This window comes from Anopheles moucheti, chromosome 3 (genome assembly GCF_943734755.1).
Source record: "Anopheles moucheti chromosome 3, idAnoMoucSN_F20_07, whole genome shotgun sequence".
Taxonomy (NCBI): domain Eukaryota; kingdom Metazoa; phylum Arthropoda; class Insecta; order Diptera; family Culicidae; genus Anopheles; species Anopheles moucheti.
Window position 1 is genome coordinate 84,905,038 of NC_069141.1, and position 19,159 is coordinate 84,924,196.

General features: G+C 42.6%; 2 protein-coding genes across 3 annotated transcripts in view; one reads left to right on the top strand and one right to left on the bottom strand.

The window, feature by feature from the left end:
* Nucleotides 1–5,572, bottom strand: part of LOC128300599 (uncharacterized) — a 39,241-nt gene extending 33,669 nt beyond the window's left edge. For both annotated transcript variants that reach the window (XM_053036724.1, XM_053036723.1), the window contains exons 1-2: nucleotides 5,402–5,572; nucleotides 2,637–2,925 (exon numbers count right to left, since the gene is read on the bottom strand). In XM_053036724.1, coding sequence (XP_052892684.1) covers nucleotides 2,637–2,746 — 110 coding nt within the window. In that variant the 5' untranslated portion in view covers nucleotides 2,747–2,925; nucleotides 5,402–5,572. The remainder of the gene's footprint in view (nucleotides 1–2,636; nucleotides 2,926–5,401) is intronic.
* A 6,045-nt stretch (nucleotides 5,573–11,617) lies between these two features.
* LOC128300972 (feline leukemia virus subgroup C receptor-related protein 2) overlaps nucleotides 11,618–19,159 on the top strand; it is a 32,649-nt gene continuing 25,107 nt past the window's right edge. The window contains exons 1-2 of the mRNA XM_053037244.1: nucleotides 11,618–11,670; nucleotides 12,086–12,649. The gene's annotated coding sequence lies outside the window, so the exon portion shown is untranslated. The remainder of the gene's footprint in view (nucleotides 11,671–12,085; nucleotides 12,650–19,159) is intronic.

Consider the following 19,159-nt stretch of genomic DNA (forward strand, 5'->3'; position numbering starts at 1 on the left):
CCTGCGCTTATCTTGCGATGTTCGTGATTGCACATTATCACCAACAACCTTTCCCGCACACACGAACACATACAGCACCACGAAGCGGGAATGCTATGTGCGCCCACAATTTCAACCCCCAAAGCGTCATATACTCATATAGCACTCCCCGTTCATTGAAGCGCAAAGTTACTAATTAGTTCCGCACACAAATTATCACTTCAGCGAACACCAGCGCGAGCGTGAGCCTGCATTTGCCTTTTTGCAACCAAGGACTTGGGTGACTTTTATCTTGGGGAAGTATTTTTGCACTAAAACGCTTCCCAAAACGTTTGTTCGTAGCGGTACGAATCAACCTTGTCTCGTCGATCGGAACACGGAGACTGAGATGAGATGTTGCTACCGAATACCGTTTCACTGCATGATTTAAGTCACCCGGTGTTTGGGTTGGGAAAAAGTCGGCTGTGTGTCGACTGTCTGCTGCTGATCTTACTCGATCGGTCATGAGATCGGAGTGTTTGCTTTTTTGTGAGCAGCTTTTACTTCGGTGACACTGTTCCGTTCGCTTTCTCACGTGCTCACATTGATCCGTCCCCGAACGGCGAAACGTGATCCCACCAGCAGGTGCGTTGAGGTTAGGGGTAAATGGATTGCGTCAACCAATTTCTTCTGCATTAATTCCTTTCGGCCGCCCTTCGCAAGCTGTCACCTATTGGGGCGTGTTTGATTGAACTGTTTATGTGCTAAGATGAGCTATAAATGGCGCGTTTCTTTCATTCTCTTTCTCCCCTTTTAAAGCTCCAAAATACAGTATATTACTGTGGCCGGCGGTGGCCAACCTGTCGAAAATATACAAACACACCGGTGTCCCATTCGGAAATGCCATTCGAACATATTCGAGCAGTTCCAATTTCGCTTTTAATTGGGATTGGAAATGAGCGAAAGTGGACGACCCGACCCGCGCGAACGAACGTTGGTGGGATGTGGGGTGAGATTTTGGTGGCACGGAACATGTGTGTTGCGTGCGCATGGGGAGCGATCGGACTGAAAAGGATCAACAGTTGGAAGAAATGGATTGCCGGGGAAGGTACTAGCATAACTTTTGATCTCATTCGCTACATAACTCATACGCACGGAGAAATGTGTTTTGTTTTCGCTTTGTTTTATTTTCTGTTTCACTGGTTCAACAAGTGCCCGTCGGATGGGTAAAATCGGACCGAAGAGTAAATGAATTGTTTGTTTCCTTTTTTCTTGCTGCCGTTATGCTATCATGCCTCAGGCAATTGTCAGGTTAGGGTTGGAATTTGATTGGTTTGTATCATTAAGTTATCGGTGGGGAGGTTAGAAATGCTCCAACGTGTAATTAAGACCTATATCTTAAGGCGTTGATTGATATGTACGAATGAAAAACAAAACTTGTCAGTGATAAAGATATCAACGTTTATCATCTCCAAAATAGTAGATAATGAGTTGGAATAATGTTAAAGAAGCCTTTTCTGTACTGAGCATCGGTTTGTTGAATTATTAATAGGAAGATATTTGTGATCAGCTTATAATGCCATATAATTAAAATAAAAGTAAAAAAAAAGACTTATTAATTGAAAAGAGATTTTAAATGGGGAATACATTTAATAAAAACAAATTAATAAATGTTTAGTAAAGACACCCAAAAAAGATCGAATGTTATGCTATTGCATCTTGTCTTTAAACAAGAACTGTGCAACATCCAAGCAACATGAGCATATTATGCGTTGGCATACAATAAATATGCCACTATTATTTAACTCAAAGTTTAAGGAGCTATTATACAGCAGCCATGACCTAGTCATAAGCCTTCATAAGAAGGAAAATGCTAAATTCTGACGCTAACAACTGAACAATAAACTCGTTCCGAGGTAAAATCTCTACTGTTCTCAGACCTCTTTGGGTCGGAGGTCATCTAATCTGATCATTGGTAGGTTATACTGTTGCATGCAAAGAGCTGGCGACTTATTTGGTTCACTATTCAGCATCCGGAAGAATACACACCATTTTAATAATGTGCTCCTATCCATCTGGGTGCTTTGCATAAAGTTCTCTTATATTTGGATATCGGTTGAAAAATTATATTTAATTAAATTTCAGAATAAGTCACTTCAATTTGCATATCACACTATCGCAAAGAATAAACTATCCAAGACAATTCTCCGGTGGTGCATTAAACGATGCTGGGATGTTTAAGTACCGTCTTCAAGCCGGAACTCCATCAACCGTTGCGACGGAAGTCACGATTTGACCAGAAGCTCATAAATCTTCTTTACCATCTCTTGTCACTTGACCTGACTTCGTCCGCATCGCAGAAATCGATAAATGCAGCGGGAACATGCGAAAGGCCCCCTATGGGACCAGCATCTGAATGCGGTTTCATCAACTTTGCTACCATGAAAGATGCAAAACTGACGATGGTAGTGATCGAAAAGCAAGAGAACATTTGTGTGATTTTTTGTTTTAGAGTGCTTGCTCCACAATTCATAGACGACACTTTTCAAACGACGACGATATAAAGTTTGCAATGGACTTCTAGTATGTGTGTGTGTTTGCCTGCGTGTGTCTCCTGTGGACTTGTGAAGTAGAAAAACGCCTCATGAAGGGAAATAAATGTTTTTTTTTCAGCTTACCTTAGCTTTTCCCTGCGCCGCTCATAGTTTGGCTGTTCGGCGGTCAGCTTCTCCAGTATCAGCCTGTACTGGCGCAGTTTATCACTGAAGTTGGACAGTTCGATTATCATTTTTTTGCTTTCGTCGTGGAAGCGTGGTTTCGTCTCGAACTGGGTTCCTACTGGCCCGGGATGATCCGGTCCGTTGCGTTGCTTAAACCACAAAAAATGTCAGAACTGTGCGTAGATTTCATGCATACGACACTTTTCACTGCGCTTCGGCACGGGAAATTCATTTTTCGTTTGCTGGACTGGAAGAAACGAAGTGTGTGAAGACTTATTCACGCGGGGGTTGTGGAATTGTGAATAAATTAATCGAAATGGATACGTTGCTGTTTTCGGTTGGTCTCTGCAAAGTTGCGCCTAAAGGTAGGCTATATTTAACACGCAGGGGTTTTCAGTGCAGTGATGTGAACGGGCAAGTTTTTGAATGATCTATCAATATGAGTTTTTTTATTAACGTTTGCTTATAGTTTCTTAAACAGTTTTTAAACAAAATTATGACACACACTCATAGAGAACAAAAGCATAAATTTAGGCGTAATGGCTGGAATTTTTTTAGCCGATATCTTCAGCATGGAAATATGCGAATTTCGTTCTTGATATTTGTTGGCAACAAACACGAATATTTGATTAGCATCTTTACAAAAGCTATGTTGAACGCTTTAAATTATGTTTAAGAAACAAATTGAATTTTGGATTATCAAAACCCCAGACACTTAAGACGCTCTTACAGTGTACTCACTAAAACCACCTGTTTGTTGAACTCACTGTTAATACACTGTTTCACAGACTTATCAAATCGGAACACATGACCCTAAAAAACACACGCAATAAACTTGTTCTGTTTAAACACTGTTCGCCTCCCTTTAAAGAAACTCCATTGATCAGCTGTCACTGTTGAACATTCCTCCACGAAACGTACCACAAGCGAATGACCGCGTAATGGAGGTGTAATAAACCCCCGCCCGAACTAGGGTACGCACATTCAAATTGAAGACATGCACCGTACTGCCGAAATTAAACACCGATGCGATCACGTCAAGCGTTGGGCATTAACTACCCAATACCTTCCGACTAATGCGCGATACGTTGGTATCGCCTGGAACATTGGAGGATCGCACCGAAATTAAAGTTTTCACTATTCTCACTGCCCACCGCCCAACCACTGTGTCGCACTACTCCCGGTGAGTTCTTCGCCCTGATTCTATCAAACCATTCCACGGATTCCGATCCGCATTTGCTGAATGCATCCAACCCAGGGACGACGATTAGCAATTTTCTCACGTTTTCGTCACGAGCATGAAAAATGGGAGCTGCTAATACTGCCACGATTGTAGGTGGTGTAGGTGTGGTGAACAAAACGAAGAGAAGACTCCCGAGCCACATTGTGAAACGTAAAACGTTCGAGTTAAATATAAAAGAAATCGCAATGAAAAATCTATCTGATTTTATTATTTTTTTTTCGCAAAGCGGCGGCACACGACACTGGGCGCAAAGTGGTTGTGGCGAACGAAAGAAACGAAGACACCACCAACCTTAAATGCAATAATGAGCCATAGTAAAGGAGCTGACCGCCACCATTCATTATTACCCACGGGCTCACGGACAAATTGCACCGAGGGAGATGCACACGGTGGCACAGGTGGCGAAGGCGGTGCTGGTAGTGATGGTGGCCTTGCGGGCGAATTTTCCAAGCCCCATTTGTTTTTTGCCACCGCCAAACCAGAACGGTACAGATGATCGAGATCTCGCACTGACGGCCAAACCGGGAGGGGGTCACAACCTTCACAGCGGTGTTTCGTTTTAAGCGCACGAGAAATGTCCGACATTTGGGAGCCCGCCTACTGTCATCGAAGAGCCGTTACGTGGTGAAGTTCACTCGGGAAAAATGTGGAACAGTTCCGAAACGAAAATAAACACACGCACAACCCCGATCCTATCAACCAATTGCACTGTCAGCGTTCACATCACAGCAGCTGAGGCTTTTTGTAATTGGAACATTTCCTCTCGGGAAGAGTTCCAGCTAGGAATAGAAGGCTGCTGGGTAGTTAACGAGAAGATAACTTCCGTACTTTATCGCCAGTGGATTACGTTTGATCATTGCCGGTGTAAGAGGTTTTACTGAACGGCACACAACCGCATCAGCTGCACCAAGAATTCCACTCGGAAGTGTAGATAGTTCACCGTGAGAAGTACGGCTACGGCCTACTATGTCGACACGTTTATCTTTGACAGCTGTCTGCACGTTCGTCTTTATCTTTGCTTGTCGCGATCACTGCACACTCACGCACTCAGAAAACACAGGTTTTCGTTTGTGCTATGTTCTGGAAGCTTATCATTTTCGAACAGCAATAGCTGCATACCACTGTGTCAAAAACAATCACGAAGGAGAGCTGGTTTACACCATCCCATTGAAGGTTATTTCTGGGAGATTGATCGCTATCAAAAATATGGATCCATGCGTTTCGCTAATTGATCGATAATTTTAGGATCGTCATGAGGACAAGCAACGCAAGAAGTTGGAAACGCACTGTATCACTAACATCAGCAAAAGCAGACACACTCGGCACAACCGATACTATATTACGACAAACTTTGCCTCACTCTTGTCACTTGTTCGTTAAGTGAACACTTTCGCCATGTGGCAGCACTCGATCTATATAACACGCGATTTTGTTTTTTTGCAGTACACTATCATTTTGGCAAACCGTTTCGTTTGTTTACCTTTTCGTTAACACTTTCACGCTCGGCGAACTGTTACAGGCCGTTTCCGTACCGATGGTCGTGTTTCACGGTTTCCGAAACACTCGCGACGAAACAACTCTGCCAATTCCTCTCGAGACGCGTCAGCACCGGCGTACTACCGGACAGCTTCTGACCTACGAAACGCGTCCGCCCGCTTTTCCAAACTTGTTTCTACGGCGGGCAGCCTGCTTACGAGCGGCAGTGGGAGATCTTCTGCCGTATACTGGCACCGGTGGACGTCCGCTGGAGTCAAGCAGGGGGTTTATGGAAGTTTGTTGCCAAAAATGATGGCACTTTAGTGTGTGCGAGAGTGGGTTTTTCCTCGGTATGTGTTCACTTTGCGCAGGTTGTTCCTAAAAATATAGGAAGACACTAACCGTGTTGTGTTAGTGGAGGGTTTTTTTTTCGTTTGTTGAAAGATAACAGCAACAACCCTGCCAGCAGTACCTTCCAGCGGTAGCTTCGGTTCGCATGTGAACGTGGATGCAAACAAGCCAAATGAACCGTTTGCCGTTTGGCGATGACGCCGTTCAACAGCCACTCCTGATAGAATGGAGAAATGAGAAATCTACAAGCACATACCGCGTACCGCCAGCAATACATTCCCGAGCAATTAGGCAAAGGGCTAACATCTACCGTGTACGATAGGAAGGCGCTCTCCCTCCATGCCCTTTTGCCAAAGCCCGCGGACCAGCATTGTTTCAGCATGGTCACGGCCGCTTACCGCTGCTGTAAAGCGTGTAGTTAATCGTGTACGTGTGTTGTACGAGCGAACCCTCGTCCATACCTTTCCCACCACATGCTGTGCAAATAAGATGAAGCATTTCATCTCGGCTCGGGAGATACAAGAGTGAGTGTAGTTGTAGGTTAATAGCATACGCGTGTTATTAGATTAGCTGTTTTGGTGGTGTTGCTGTTTACGCACTGCATAGGAGAGCTCACCCTCTCAGCTGCAAACAGCTCAAACCCTGCTGAGACACTTAACCGACTTTTCCAGCTATCGATGACGTGATCAGTTTTTGAAGACGATACGCGGAAAAAAGGAGAGGAAAATGGTAGTGGCAACTGTTCGTGAAAGTGAATTGTTAATCATTTTGGGGAGGATTTTGATTTTCGATTACATCAGGTGACTTCTTTAAGTAGGTTCGGTTAGTGCCCTTCGGCGAAGACGGTCGCAGCGCTACTGTTTGGGCAATAAAGTTCACAGAAAGACGTTCGTTGCTATGGATGCCCAAAATAAGCTATTAAAAAAATAGATACATTAAGCTCAATAAAGTTGCCGTAACAACAGCTATATTCTTCCAAATCTATAATTTATGCCATTGCAACATTAGAAGAACCTGGTGAATCATTTTTGCCTGTTTATATCGCATGCTCAGATTTAAACTCCAATTAAACATTCCATACAATTAAAAATGCCTTAGTAGTACAAATGAAGACAAGGCAAACAACAACACCACCCTGCAGCCGACGGCAAAATCCGCAAATGAAATTCCTGCCTCATAAACTATTAAGTTTACAGCGGGCCACATTAAAGAGCGGGTGGAAAATTAAATCAAAAGCTCGGTACATCATCATTATCATCCCGTTGCACCCTTCCTTGAAGGTTTTCAGGGTTACCGGCGGGCGGCAATCACCAACGATAGGGCGCTGGGCGACACATTGTGTTGTCTCCACCTCCAGCACCGTCCGATCCGGAGTAGTTCGCGATTCAGTGCGGTTGAAAAAGTGTGATGTGACGTGGGAAAATAAATTGCTCCCAAGAGGGGAGAGACCACTGCAGGTGGGAGATTCAATTACAATGGATGGCGAACTCGGGACAGAAATAAGCGCGAACGCAAATTAGGCTTAGCAGCTTGAAATAAGGGGTTAAGATGAAAGGGTGACAAAGAAGGGACTATAAATTACTGATAAGAGCGAACGATAGCGATTTTTACTACCCATTCTCCCCCGAAAAACCCCAACACCGATGGTGTGCGTTCGTGCACGTTTTGCTCGGCTTAATCTTGAACTGCAAATCAATCTCTACGCCGTGATTATCAGGTGGAGATGAATGGGAAGACCCTATAGTTTTCCGCGTCCGTTTCGGTCGTCTCGGTGCGTGTGTAAAGCAAGGCTTCACTGTCCGCTAATAAAGCTCCCTAACAACGACAGCCATTTCGGCTCACAATTGATGCGCGGCTTAGCACTGAAACTGCTACCTTAAAGTGAGTGGTTATGCTGGCTCCGAAGGGTTACAGCATATGCAACGAAACGGAGGCACGGAACAGTGGCAAGTAAAGTGAACTAATTGCCTACGTTGCACTGCACGGTAGCGGTGTAGTGGCGATTTTTCTTTCATCTTCAAAGCACGGTTTCTGGTTGCTTTTCTTTCGAATTTCGAGACGAATCCCTTTTTTTTCCATTTGTCCATTGCTTCCAACATCACGCATTCGGCGAGGGTGGCTTTAAACAGTGATGTGACACATGCTTACGCAAACGTTAAACTCACCCAACCATCCACAGTGGACTTCCTATGCTTGCCCGCTACGGAATTTGTAGCATTTGGGTCCGCGTCTGAGCACGCGTCAAGCAATAGGTGGGTTAATTTATGAGTGACGTGCAGTTATCGGTTTACCGCATTCGTTCACTTTCTATTTGACATTAAAAATCCCATAAATGTGGAATAAATTAATAACTGCATGATATTGCCTACAAACAGGCGTGAAAGAGTGCACCACCCAAGAAAAGGAGATAAATCAAACAATTTCATATCCATTTCGGTGGAATATATCAACCAGGTGTGAAGTAATGTTTACGTCGTGTAATTCGTCATCATTCTCTTGTCTGTCAAACACGCGGAATGTGCGTCCATCGCCATGGCAACGGTATGGAAGCGTAAAATCTCACTCTCCCTCTCTCTGCAACTGTCCGTTTACTATCAGAATCGCTCAGGCGCGGTTTAACTGCGATGTCACGTGGTTGCTTTCGTGCCGTGTGTGGTGCTATATCACACGTTACTCTTTTGCCTGCATGCGCTCCTGGTGCCGATGTTGAGCGCGAGAAAATACACTATATAACGTTTGTAAGACCTTGATTAGCGTTGGCCCGCACGCAACGACCAGTGTTTCTGTTTTCCTGCGAGAGAAGGCGGAAAAAGCTTTCGTTGCAATGATCATTCACGTCGGAAAAGGGAACGCTTTTGGGGCGAGATGGAAATATACACCCTCCCACCCTCATAAAATGGAGTATGTAGAACACAAAATTGCTACTAGAAGTACGCTTCCTACAGGGTTAGAAGTTAAAAAAGACTGGTGTTGATCTAAAAATTCTCATCCCTGCGAAACATTTTCTCGTGTTCTGTTTTTAGATTGAACATTTGAAAGTTTTCCTATAAGGGGGTGCAATATTGAATTATATTTACTCACAAACGCACCCTAGTAGATGATAAATCTTCCATAGAATTTGACAGTTATGGTTCAGGCTTTCAACATTTTCAATCTAGCAGCCATAACAAAACATCACCCACAACAAATCACATTTATGATTGAATTCCAGTTAGTGAGAAGCCTCATCCTTGTTGGTATACTGTTCGAATGAAAGAAAAATAGACAAAATCATCGAGCTTACGGCGCGATTCAATTCCGGGCAAGCGAATAGGATTTTTCTTACCTTCTATAGGGAGTAAAAGCTCTAAATCCTGACAACACATTCCCGGCTGTACATAGAGATGGTACGCGATGGCGAGATTTATGAGGCTCATAAATAGAGGATGCTCAACAGCTTACCCGAGAGCACGCTTGGCGCGTACATCGGGTTCCTCTAGGATGGTTGTTTTCGTACATTCAATCCCTACAAGCAAAGGTTGTTTTATGATTTGCTTCTGGTGTCTTTTTCCGCTTTCTATGCTCTGGTTAAGCTAACGCAACACAATGGCGGCTCGTAATGGTGGTATTTATTTGCAACGAGTATAGGTGGCATGTTACGCACCGTGCGTGAGGCCATATGGTGAAGACGGGGCAATAAAATAAACCCATTCGTGGCTGTAAAAGTCAAGTGGAAGTACTAATTGTGTACTTGAGTATTAATTTAACCGTCAGTGGTTTATTGGAACTCTACAAATCGGCTGTAATAATGGTGTGTTTCTGATTGGATAATCTTCAAGCTTGCACTTTTTATTCTTAAAATTTGAATAATAAAAATAAAGAAACGCCCAAGCAGTCAAATAAATGTATGGCTGTTTTTTTTTAATTAAAGTAATTATATTTTTCAAACGGAAAAGTGTCGAAAATCGGAGTATCTGTAAAGTTTATTATTTGTTAGTCTGACTTGTAACTAATCGATAGTGGGTCATTGCAATACCACGTAAGTCTTTTTGTGTACAGTTAGTTAATTTTATTAAATGTGTAACTAAACGAACAATTCGATTTAAATTATACGGAGTAATTAAAAACATTGTATGAAAATTGGATAAATACCATCGACTTCCCCCAAGATAAAGATGACGTCCAACATTTGCTTGACATTCCCTGCAGGTTCCAAATCACGTGAAAATCGTTAAGAAGTTTACCGATTCCATGACGTAAACAACCCCCTTTGCTGCTTTAAACGAACACAACCGAACCGCACCAGCGGGATATTGTGTCCTTGGAAATAAAAATAAATTACCAAAGTCCTTGTGTAAGGTATCCTGTTTTCGCCTTGTTTTTCTCTCTCGCTGCTTCTCAAACAAGCAAACACATCCCGTTTTGCAGCACAAACCAGCCCCAGACGCGTAACGCTCTTCAAACGAGCCCCAGGCGATCCAGCCGGCGGGCAACATCGCTGTTGTTGTTCGATATACGTGGGAAAATTTTTACCAGCCTCCCAACACCGACGGCCAGGCAAGCAGGAGCATAATCGGTCGTATTTTCCCTCCGACGGGGGCTGGCAGGAGTTTATTTTTATTCATTTATTTTTAGCTCACGCACACCGAACCGAAGCATGGCACGGTCGGGGGCCTTTGGCAGCATAAACATAGAACGGGCTCGCAGCTTCCGTTTTGCACAGCACGTTGGAGATGTGTCGCTATCCGTGCACGTGTGCGTGTGTTATGTTGAAGGAAGTTTTGTGCTGCGTATGAATGAAATAGAGCATGAAATGAAAGGGGATTCCTGGGTTGCAGTAGACTTCCGCGTGGAAGAGAGTGAGAGTTTTGTGCTACGGTCACGACGGAACACGTGACAGATCGAAACAAAAACAGAAAGAACAGCGGTGAATCAGATTCGTGGATCAACACATTTCGTCTTGTGATAGCACGAGAGCAACAGCAGAAAGTGAGAGGTACAAGTGTATCAGCTGCGCATGGTCCAGAATTGAGGGGGAGCAAGAAAACAACTTCAGTATCATCATACGCGGCAGCATCCATTCGACAGCATCACGATGCACATTTTGTTGCAGTTATTTTTACCGTTCAAACGGTTGCATGTGACTGATTCTTCGCTGCATCGCTAAATCGGAATGTGTATCGCGTATTGCATACCGCACAGGCGGTTAAGTGAACCGGTCAGTACTGCGGGATCCGTCAAGTCTTGCAGCTCACCGTAGTGAGAAGTCCGTTGTTACTGTGATGCTGTGTAAAAACGCCGTGCAGGGGAGTGCAAGCTTTCCTTTTCCCATTTTGTTTTTTGTTTCAAAGTCAAGATTATTTGGTGACCATGGCAACAATGTCTCCCCAAACCCTAACCCGTGACCATCATCAACCTGCAGTGAGTCGAGTGCGGCACGCTGACGCGCGTGAGATGAGCGTGAGCAAATGATTTGAATTCGTTTTTCTCGGTATCGACTCGGGCTGGCGAATCCCCAATTGCCGAAGTTTGTACGATGGGCACCCCCATCGAGGGGGTGTGAAAGGAAGAAGAAGGAACGCGGAAGGAGCCGGTCGCTCTCTCGCACAACGGCTCCGATTCCACCCCAAAAACGCGAAGTGCAACATTTTTTATTTGATTTTATACACATTTTCTAGTACAGAATTTGTAATTTTTATTAATAATTTAAATATTTATCAGTTTATGTATCAGAAGAACCGCATTTTTCATGCACAAGTTTCTCGACCCGCGAGGGAATCCCGTCCGAACGGGCGAACCCAAGCTAACCGGTTCGACTACAACCACAACCTCTATCGATATCGCTGCAAGCGCGCGTGGCATTCGCTTTCAAACGGTCAACCGGTGTGCACGTGCTTTGCGTTAGTATCGGACCGCTTTCCAAACCGGGTCCCTGTTCTGGAGGTTGGGTTCTGTTTCAACTTGCTACAACTGTCTACGACTGGCAGCCTGTCTGTCTGTGCTATTAAAACGTCTGCACAAGTGTGTTCACGAGTATCTAACCGGGAGGTTTTGTGGCAATAAAGTTGCACTTGTTGGTCGCCTTCAAACGCACTGTCGCTGGAGGTGTTGTTTGTTTTTGATTTAAGATTTACCGCAGTAAACAATCAGAGCTTTCAATTTCAAAGGGAAATCATACTCTCGAATTCTCGAAGTGACAAACGGTGAAGTGTTCGGCTTTGGATGAGAATTACCACAGGATACCAGAGCTTGGGTGCGAAAATGATTGTGTTTTATTAATTTTTGAACAAAAGCGTAGCGTACGTGAATGTGTGACTGTCGCTTAAGTTTTGTTGTGTCTAACGTTTGTGTCTAACAGTTGAATATAAAAGAGCACTTACACACTTGCACGACCTTGCGCATCGAGCAGCGATAGTGTGATATTGTGGATGAGCAGCGTCTACCGTTCGGCACGATCGCTGTACAAGCAGCTGGGCCGATTACTACACTTACGCACTCATCATCCAAACCACCGCGACAGCCACTCGACAAGTTGACGGTTACGCTGATAAGCGCAATATCGGAATCGAATGATTCCGCAACAATTTCCATCAGCTGAGCGCGTACTTGAATCTCTCGCCACCCGTCCCTACGCACCCTGCCGGTACTGATTAGGCCGCGACTATTGCTTCCCCCACGCAGAGGGTTAAAGTACTGAACCCTTCCACGTACCACGCGCGATCGTACGAACGTGCGGAAGTGAACAGTGTGTTTACGGTGAGTGTGTGTGTTTTAAGGGACTCCAGCCACGCGATCGTGGAGTTAAAGGCACGCATAGAAAACAAATAAACAAACAACAGCGGGGTTCACCTGAGTAAAGTCTACCGACGTTGGTTTGGCTTTTAGTGGCGGATTTCATAGGAGCTCCAGCGAGTCTTTGAATGTAAGTTTGCGAAGTGAAACTGATACTTTTTTCCCTATCTTTGTGCATTGGTATCGATAGACTTTATACAGATAGTTCTTGAATTATGCTATATTCCATACGAGGCTATATATTATTTTTTATAATTCTCACTTTATTTAAGTTTATGAAATGATTTATGATAAAATGTGAATTTATTTCATTAGCTGCTTCAACCACAATGGTTTTAAATTTTCTACTCTTTCCAAAAGCGTATATCACGAACCGTCCGTAGGAATATAATCATCGCTGTATGCAAATATCGTACCACAAAATCGAAAGCGGGGACTTTTGCTGTTAATCACTGCTTAAGTAAGGTCGGTATAACTTTGCATGGGATTTTGCATTGTCTTCGTGATTTGGATGTGCTAGGATCACTTTGCACTAACACCTACGAAGGTGGCAGCAAATGCGTTTAGATGTCTGAAAGCTAGCTGGCAGGAAGGTCGTATCGTTTGTTTCGCTTTCTATAGAGGGGACTTTTTTACAGCACTTGAATAAATAACGAGCATGATGCTATCAGACTGATATTGAGCGGTTGATACACGCTTATTAGACAGCCATAAAATTTGTGACAGCTTTGAGCGTATTTCACATCCACATCCATAAAGTTAAATCAGCTGTTCGAGAGCAAAGTATCTCTAAACCCTTCGGTGTATAGCTAACGGCAAAGCGCTTTATTGGCGATGATAAAGTACGGATCATTGTGCAGTTTTCCTAGCGGCTACTATCAAACCATTTCACTCACTGCCGAGTCCGGCAAACTACCGGATACTTACAAATTGCCGTTGGCGTAATGCAATCAGCAGCTGAAAACAATTTAGCATCACAATCGCGCAATCTGTGTGTCGCAGCGGCAACAAACAAGTGCTCTGTGTGGCTTCCCACAAAGCTTCCCCCCTTTTAGTTTTTAGTCAAATCATGCCGATCATGAACGGGTCATGAATCACTTTTAGAGACCAACACCGCAAAGCTTGTGACCGTACAAACAACGATTTAGTGGGTAAGGTAGGGCGAGTCTTGCGACGTTTGTCCAGCGCATTAGGAACGATTTTTAAATTAAAGGAAAGGCGACTTGTTTGTGTGGCAAATAGTGAATTCGAGGTTTAGGAACAGGTTTGCCAAATCTGTACAATACTAGCCGATTCTTAGTCATAAATAGCTATCTTTATTGAAATCATCATTTGCACATATGTATTTAATTAATGCGTTAGATGTTGTCCTTGTATCTCACTATAAACGGCCACATTCCTATTCCAAGGGCACGCGTGTCTGAACTTCCAATTCTGATGTTATCGTAACCGCAAGATTGAATAACGATAGTACAAGGTTCCCGTTTCTCCGTTGCACACAAATTGATGCAAAAATAATGAAAAAAAAACAACATTGTAGATGCATCATTGCAAACTGCCTGTCCGATGTGGCTTGGGTGCTGTCTACTACAAAAACCCCATAATCGATCTTTAAACGTGACAATGTACGTGACACCTTGGTCTCGATGGGTATTGGGGGTTCTACTCCGTTTTGTGGAGAATCGCCCATCAGCAATCAAATTTTCGATTTTTTTTTTCATTTAAAAATAAATCCGACGGTTGCAACAGTTAGTTTTGTGATGGAAAATGATTTAGCCGACGGAAAAATGGGAAACATTATTATTGTTCAACATAATAAGGACAGCCCATATCAATTTATTATATTGAATTGTTGCAAGTTTGTCGCATGCTAAGTGCATTTGCATGCAGTGCCAATCAATAGTGACATTTTTCAAACAGCTCATGTACATTTATGTCACAGTAGAACAGGCCGATTTCATATAGCTAGAACTACCAGGAATCATTTATACATTTCAATTGAGTGCTCAATGCGCCCAGTACAACCGTGGCTGTTTTGAAATGCAACAATTTATGCGGCTTTAGGGAGCCTTAGCGTAGGGGAAGCTTTTAAATAAGAATTAAGATAACACCACCGCTTAAGAGAAAGAGCCGAGCAAAACATGCAAAGCATAGCAATTTCTAATACGAACATTTCTAGCTTTGCTCTAATCTCCAACACTCCTGCTTATCCACCGTGCTGCACATGACCACACACACCCACAAAGCACCATCCCAAATCTAATGTGACCGGCAAACAAACAAACCACGACCAATTGGTTTCAATTCTCCGGATTGCGAACAGCTCCAGATAATCGGTGTACCGTAATCAGACCAGTTTATGGTGTGCTCTCCCGATTACGATGCCCGGCTGGGAGTTTGGCTTTCCCATGGGCGAATCTAACGCCAACAACACAGACCATCAAGGTCTAGGTGAAATAATTTCGAAACTTACCACTCCGGTTTCCATCCGTCTGTTCCCGCGGCTGGAATTTCTTCACCTGAACAAGCCCGAGATAATTTTCCATCTCCGTGCCTTAATGCCGTTTTATAGCCACAATTGTGCGAAACTTTAAATCATCCAATAAAGGTACGGTATTTTTTATTGCCGGTGTTTAATTTACGATTACAGAAATTTGACACAATTTATCTTTCGCACGAGTCACGAAGGAGCGCTTCGTAGTACAGGTTGCAGGGAAAAGTAATTACTCTGACGTAGGTGGGATGACAAAATTGGTACGGTAAGAAAAATGGTGGACAAATTCTCCATCAGCTCCAAATTTCATTCATCATTCGGAGTAAAGCACAAACATTGCGATACGTTAAATCATTAAGTTCCCGGCGGGAAAGTTTATAATGAAAAATAGCCTAAATCAATAATTTAGGCAGTTTACGTCCGCTCAGCAGGCGTTGAATATTGTCCATCGAGGTAGCGCTATTTTTCTTCTGTCAAGCTTTCCTGTACTAGTTGTCTAGAGCTTTTTTCGCTAGGTAAACGGTGATAAATTACAAATTGCAAATTATTTCTCCGTCCGCCGGTTGACATCATTCCAAATGTGGGCATTATTTTGTGTTTTGGATTATATTTACCCACCGCCGGTGATTTGGTGGTAGATGGTAAAAGAGATCCTGAGGTGACAGGATGGGTTTTGGTGACGTTTTGTATGCTAGACTGCCGTTCGTCTTGAGCAAACATCAGCTGAAGTTTGATCCAAATTGTTGGAGGCAATAAAAGAAGCACATGGAAATGAATTCTTTGCGGATACTTATATTTGTTTTGGTTATCCATCCATCACTGTCGTGCGCAAACGTTGAAGGTTTTCAGCGTTCCCTGAAGAAAAGCTTTCCTGTGCATTTTACAGGTGAATAAACAAACCCAGCTACGGCAAAACAATACGACAAACAATGAAGGAAAATTATTAATTCTCGCCCCATTTCCCATTGCACGCGGTGGTTCCGCGTATGGTTGGCTGTCTTGCCATTTATATGACAGAGTTCTTCGGGTATGTCATCATTTGCCAACTGTTCTGTCGAACTGTCAGTTGCAGCGCTTTCCGTACCATTGAATAAGGTAGTGGGAACTTGAAAAAGGAACGGTTTCTCCAAAAAGTAGACCAGCTATAGGTGACGCTTCGTTATAATAAACTTGGTCTCGGGCCACATTTTGGGAATACTCTATCGCAAAGGACAGGGTATCAATCAGCAAAGGAGCATCATTGTTTCCGCCTGTACATTTTCCTCACCGCAGCAACTCCTTCGTTGTGAATTGTTGTGGCATGGTGAAAGAGTTAAAAGATGATAGAGTTTAAACTTTGACACAACCCATAATCAGTGTCATTCAAGTGGCGAAACTTTTCGTTTCGTGTTGAGCAAAGACGCCATTAACAACAGGATGATTATGAACTTTGTTTTGATGGCGGCAAAGCAACAAACCATAGCTTTGTATGTGGTAAGCAAAGTTAATTTAGCAAGCATTTTCTTTTCATGATGTTAATTAATGGTTTTCAGTGTGCTAGGATTATTGAACTTTAAGAATTTTTCCTTGAAATTATGATTTATTTGGTTATGTTTTTTTCTTTTTGTATGATTATTTTGTTCTTGCATAGTTATTGTTTGTTTTATCACAAACAAGTCATTTCGTAATAAAATTATGCCATTCGTCGATTTAAAATTACATTTGATTATTTTAACACACTTTTTATTGTTGGAAATATGTTATATAGGCCGTATTGCTGACATAGCTTTTTATTGACTTTAATTATAATTTCAATTTTCCAACTTAATTCATGATTGATTCCCGTTTCGCGAAATTTGTTGAATGAATATTTTCATTGAAAGATTAAGGCCTGTTATTCCATTTGAATCATTCCGATCCTGGTTTTCCTTTGAAATTTGTTAAATTCCTCCATTGAAAAACAAAATCGGGAATGTAAAAGAGCTTAATTGAAAAGGTTACATCAAAGGAAATTCGATTTCAAGGATTGCGACAGCACAACAAGCAAACAAATGATGCACTTCAAATGAAGGTTTGATTGCAATCTGCCATTTATGTAATACACTTCCTTGTTTACGTTGTACGACTCGTTCGGCACTTCGAAATACTCTACGCTATACATTTCCGTGCTGTGTTTGCATTTTCTGGTTCATTAAAATAAGAACAAAACGCTTTAACGTTCCAAAGAAACGGGACAGAGTTTTTGAGTTTTCCACCTTTCTGTTGACGTCAGCAAAAGTTACATTCGAAGTACTCTGCCCGGTATGCAAATATTTGCACACGGCCGCATATTTCTTTTTTTTTTTCTATCTAGCGTAATTTTGTCATTGTAAACCGGAGGCTGTTATTTTCTGCAGCATATAGAACGGCGATTGGAAACATGGCCATGCATAAATCAAGCGAAGGGAAGAATTTTTGTTTCACGTTCCCCTCGAGGGGCGAGCGCTGATGTTAAGTGAAATTCATTTATAAACTTTCTTTCCAATTTCAAATTGCGAACAATGAATCAATCAAACAAAAAGAAAGTCCTTAACTACACAACTATTGCCTTATCCATGGTGGGGTTAATCGTCATTAAATTTCCATCTAAGAAATAAGTGCAAAATATTGGTAAACTTAGTAATAGAGTCTTTGTTGAATGAAGAAGGAGTTGAAAAGAAAAACACACCAAACTTTCCCATCTACAGTCTGCACTAAGTTGAGTGTAAATAAATCTTACTGCAAAGGCCCGTCCGTGCAGGATAACCAAGTGACTCCATCGATCGGGGGTGCCAAGTCACGGCAGTACGTGTAGAGGGATGAAAAATGGAATGTAATTCGTTCTGCTCTTTCCTATTTCCGGTGGGACAGTGGAAACTTGTTTTGCCGAGCTGATTGCTTTGTAGAGAGTTTTCCGTTTACTTTCTCTGTATTTGTCGATCATTTCTCATCCAATGTCTTGTGTAGTCTTGTTGTGCAATCGTGCAGAGCACGAGAAACCCCGGAGGACGTACGCGTGGGAAATAAATATTATGCTGTAGAAGCAATTTGAACCTAGATGATTATAATTAACCAAAGCAAACGTACAATAGGATTCATTTGTTTCTTAAGTTCTGCAATCGATTGTCCACTGTGATTCGTGTTATAATTACAGTTGGATGTTGTAAACAAAGTTTTATTACGGATTTAGTGTACAATCTTCAAAATGCTATTTGAAGTAGATGTATTTGTAAACCATGAAAAGGATCGAGGAAGAAGAACTATAATTGTCTTGTGCCTATAAAATCAACCCCTAATATTTAAAAGGCTGCATTACCGGTAAGAAAATGATCTCATATCATAAGAAGCTAAACTGCGGTAAGAAATCTGCCAAACAGCAGACAGCATCATTCGATCATCCGTCGACTGCGCTGGAAAACAGGTTGATATCGAAAGGCACAAGGAAACCTCGGCCGAAGATCAAAAGCAATTTTGTGAAGGATTTTTCAACTTCACCCGCCCAACAAGGGTATTTAGGTTGGGCAAGAAAAAACTAATACAAAGTAGCTATTCACACACACCCACAAAAGCGAAGAAGATCCACCATCCGGAAGGAAGCACCGTTTGGCGGTTGTTTTGAATGGAACCACAAGGACGACCAGCGGTTAGGACGTTGGTTTTCAAGTTCGAGTAAACTATGTCAAGGGAATGTTGCGGGTGGAATCATGCTTTCCTTTCAAGTTTGCTGTTGCCTTAAAGTTCCTTCAGCGCAATTTGTATCCCAAAAGTTATCAAAACAGGCCGTCTTTGAATGGCACAGAGGAACGTTTGATGTGTATGGTACAACAGCGCAAGTGAGAAGCGCGTGGAATGCAATGCGGAAATGAACAATAACAAAACACAAATCATTCCAAGACTGTCTCGATTAATCTCATCTTTCGTTGTGAGGAAGGGAAAGAAAAATGCTTGGTGGGCCCAATTAGCATGTGAAAGGAAATGAGAAGATTTGGGCAAAGACTCGACGCGATTATTCAAGCCGGTTATTTGTACGAAAATGTATTTATCGTTGTAGTTTTATTAAATCAAAGAAATGTTTTCGAATCTAGTACACAGTGCTAGAGATAATAGCTGCTTTTATTCGCCGTTGGTTGCAACTTAACTGTGCGTAAC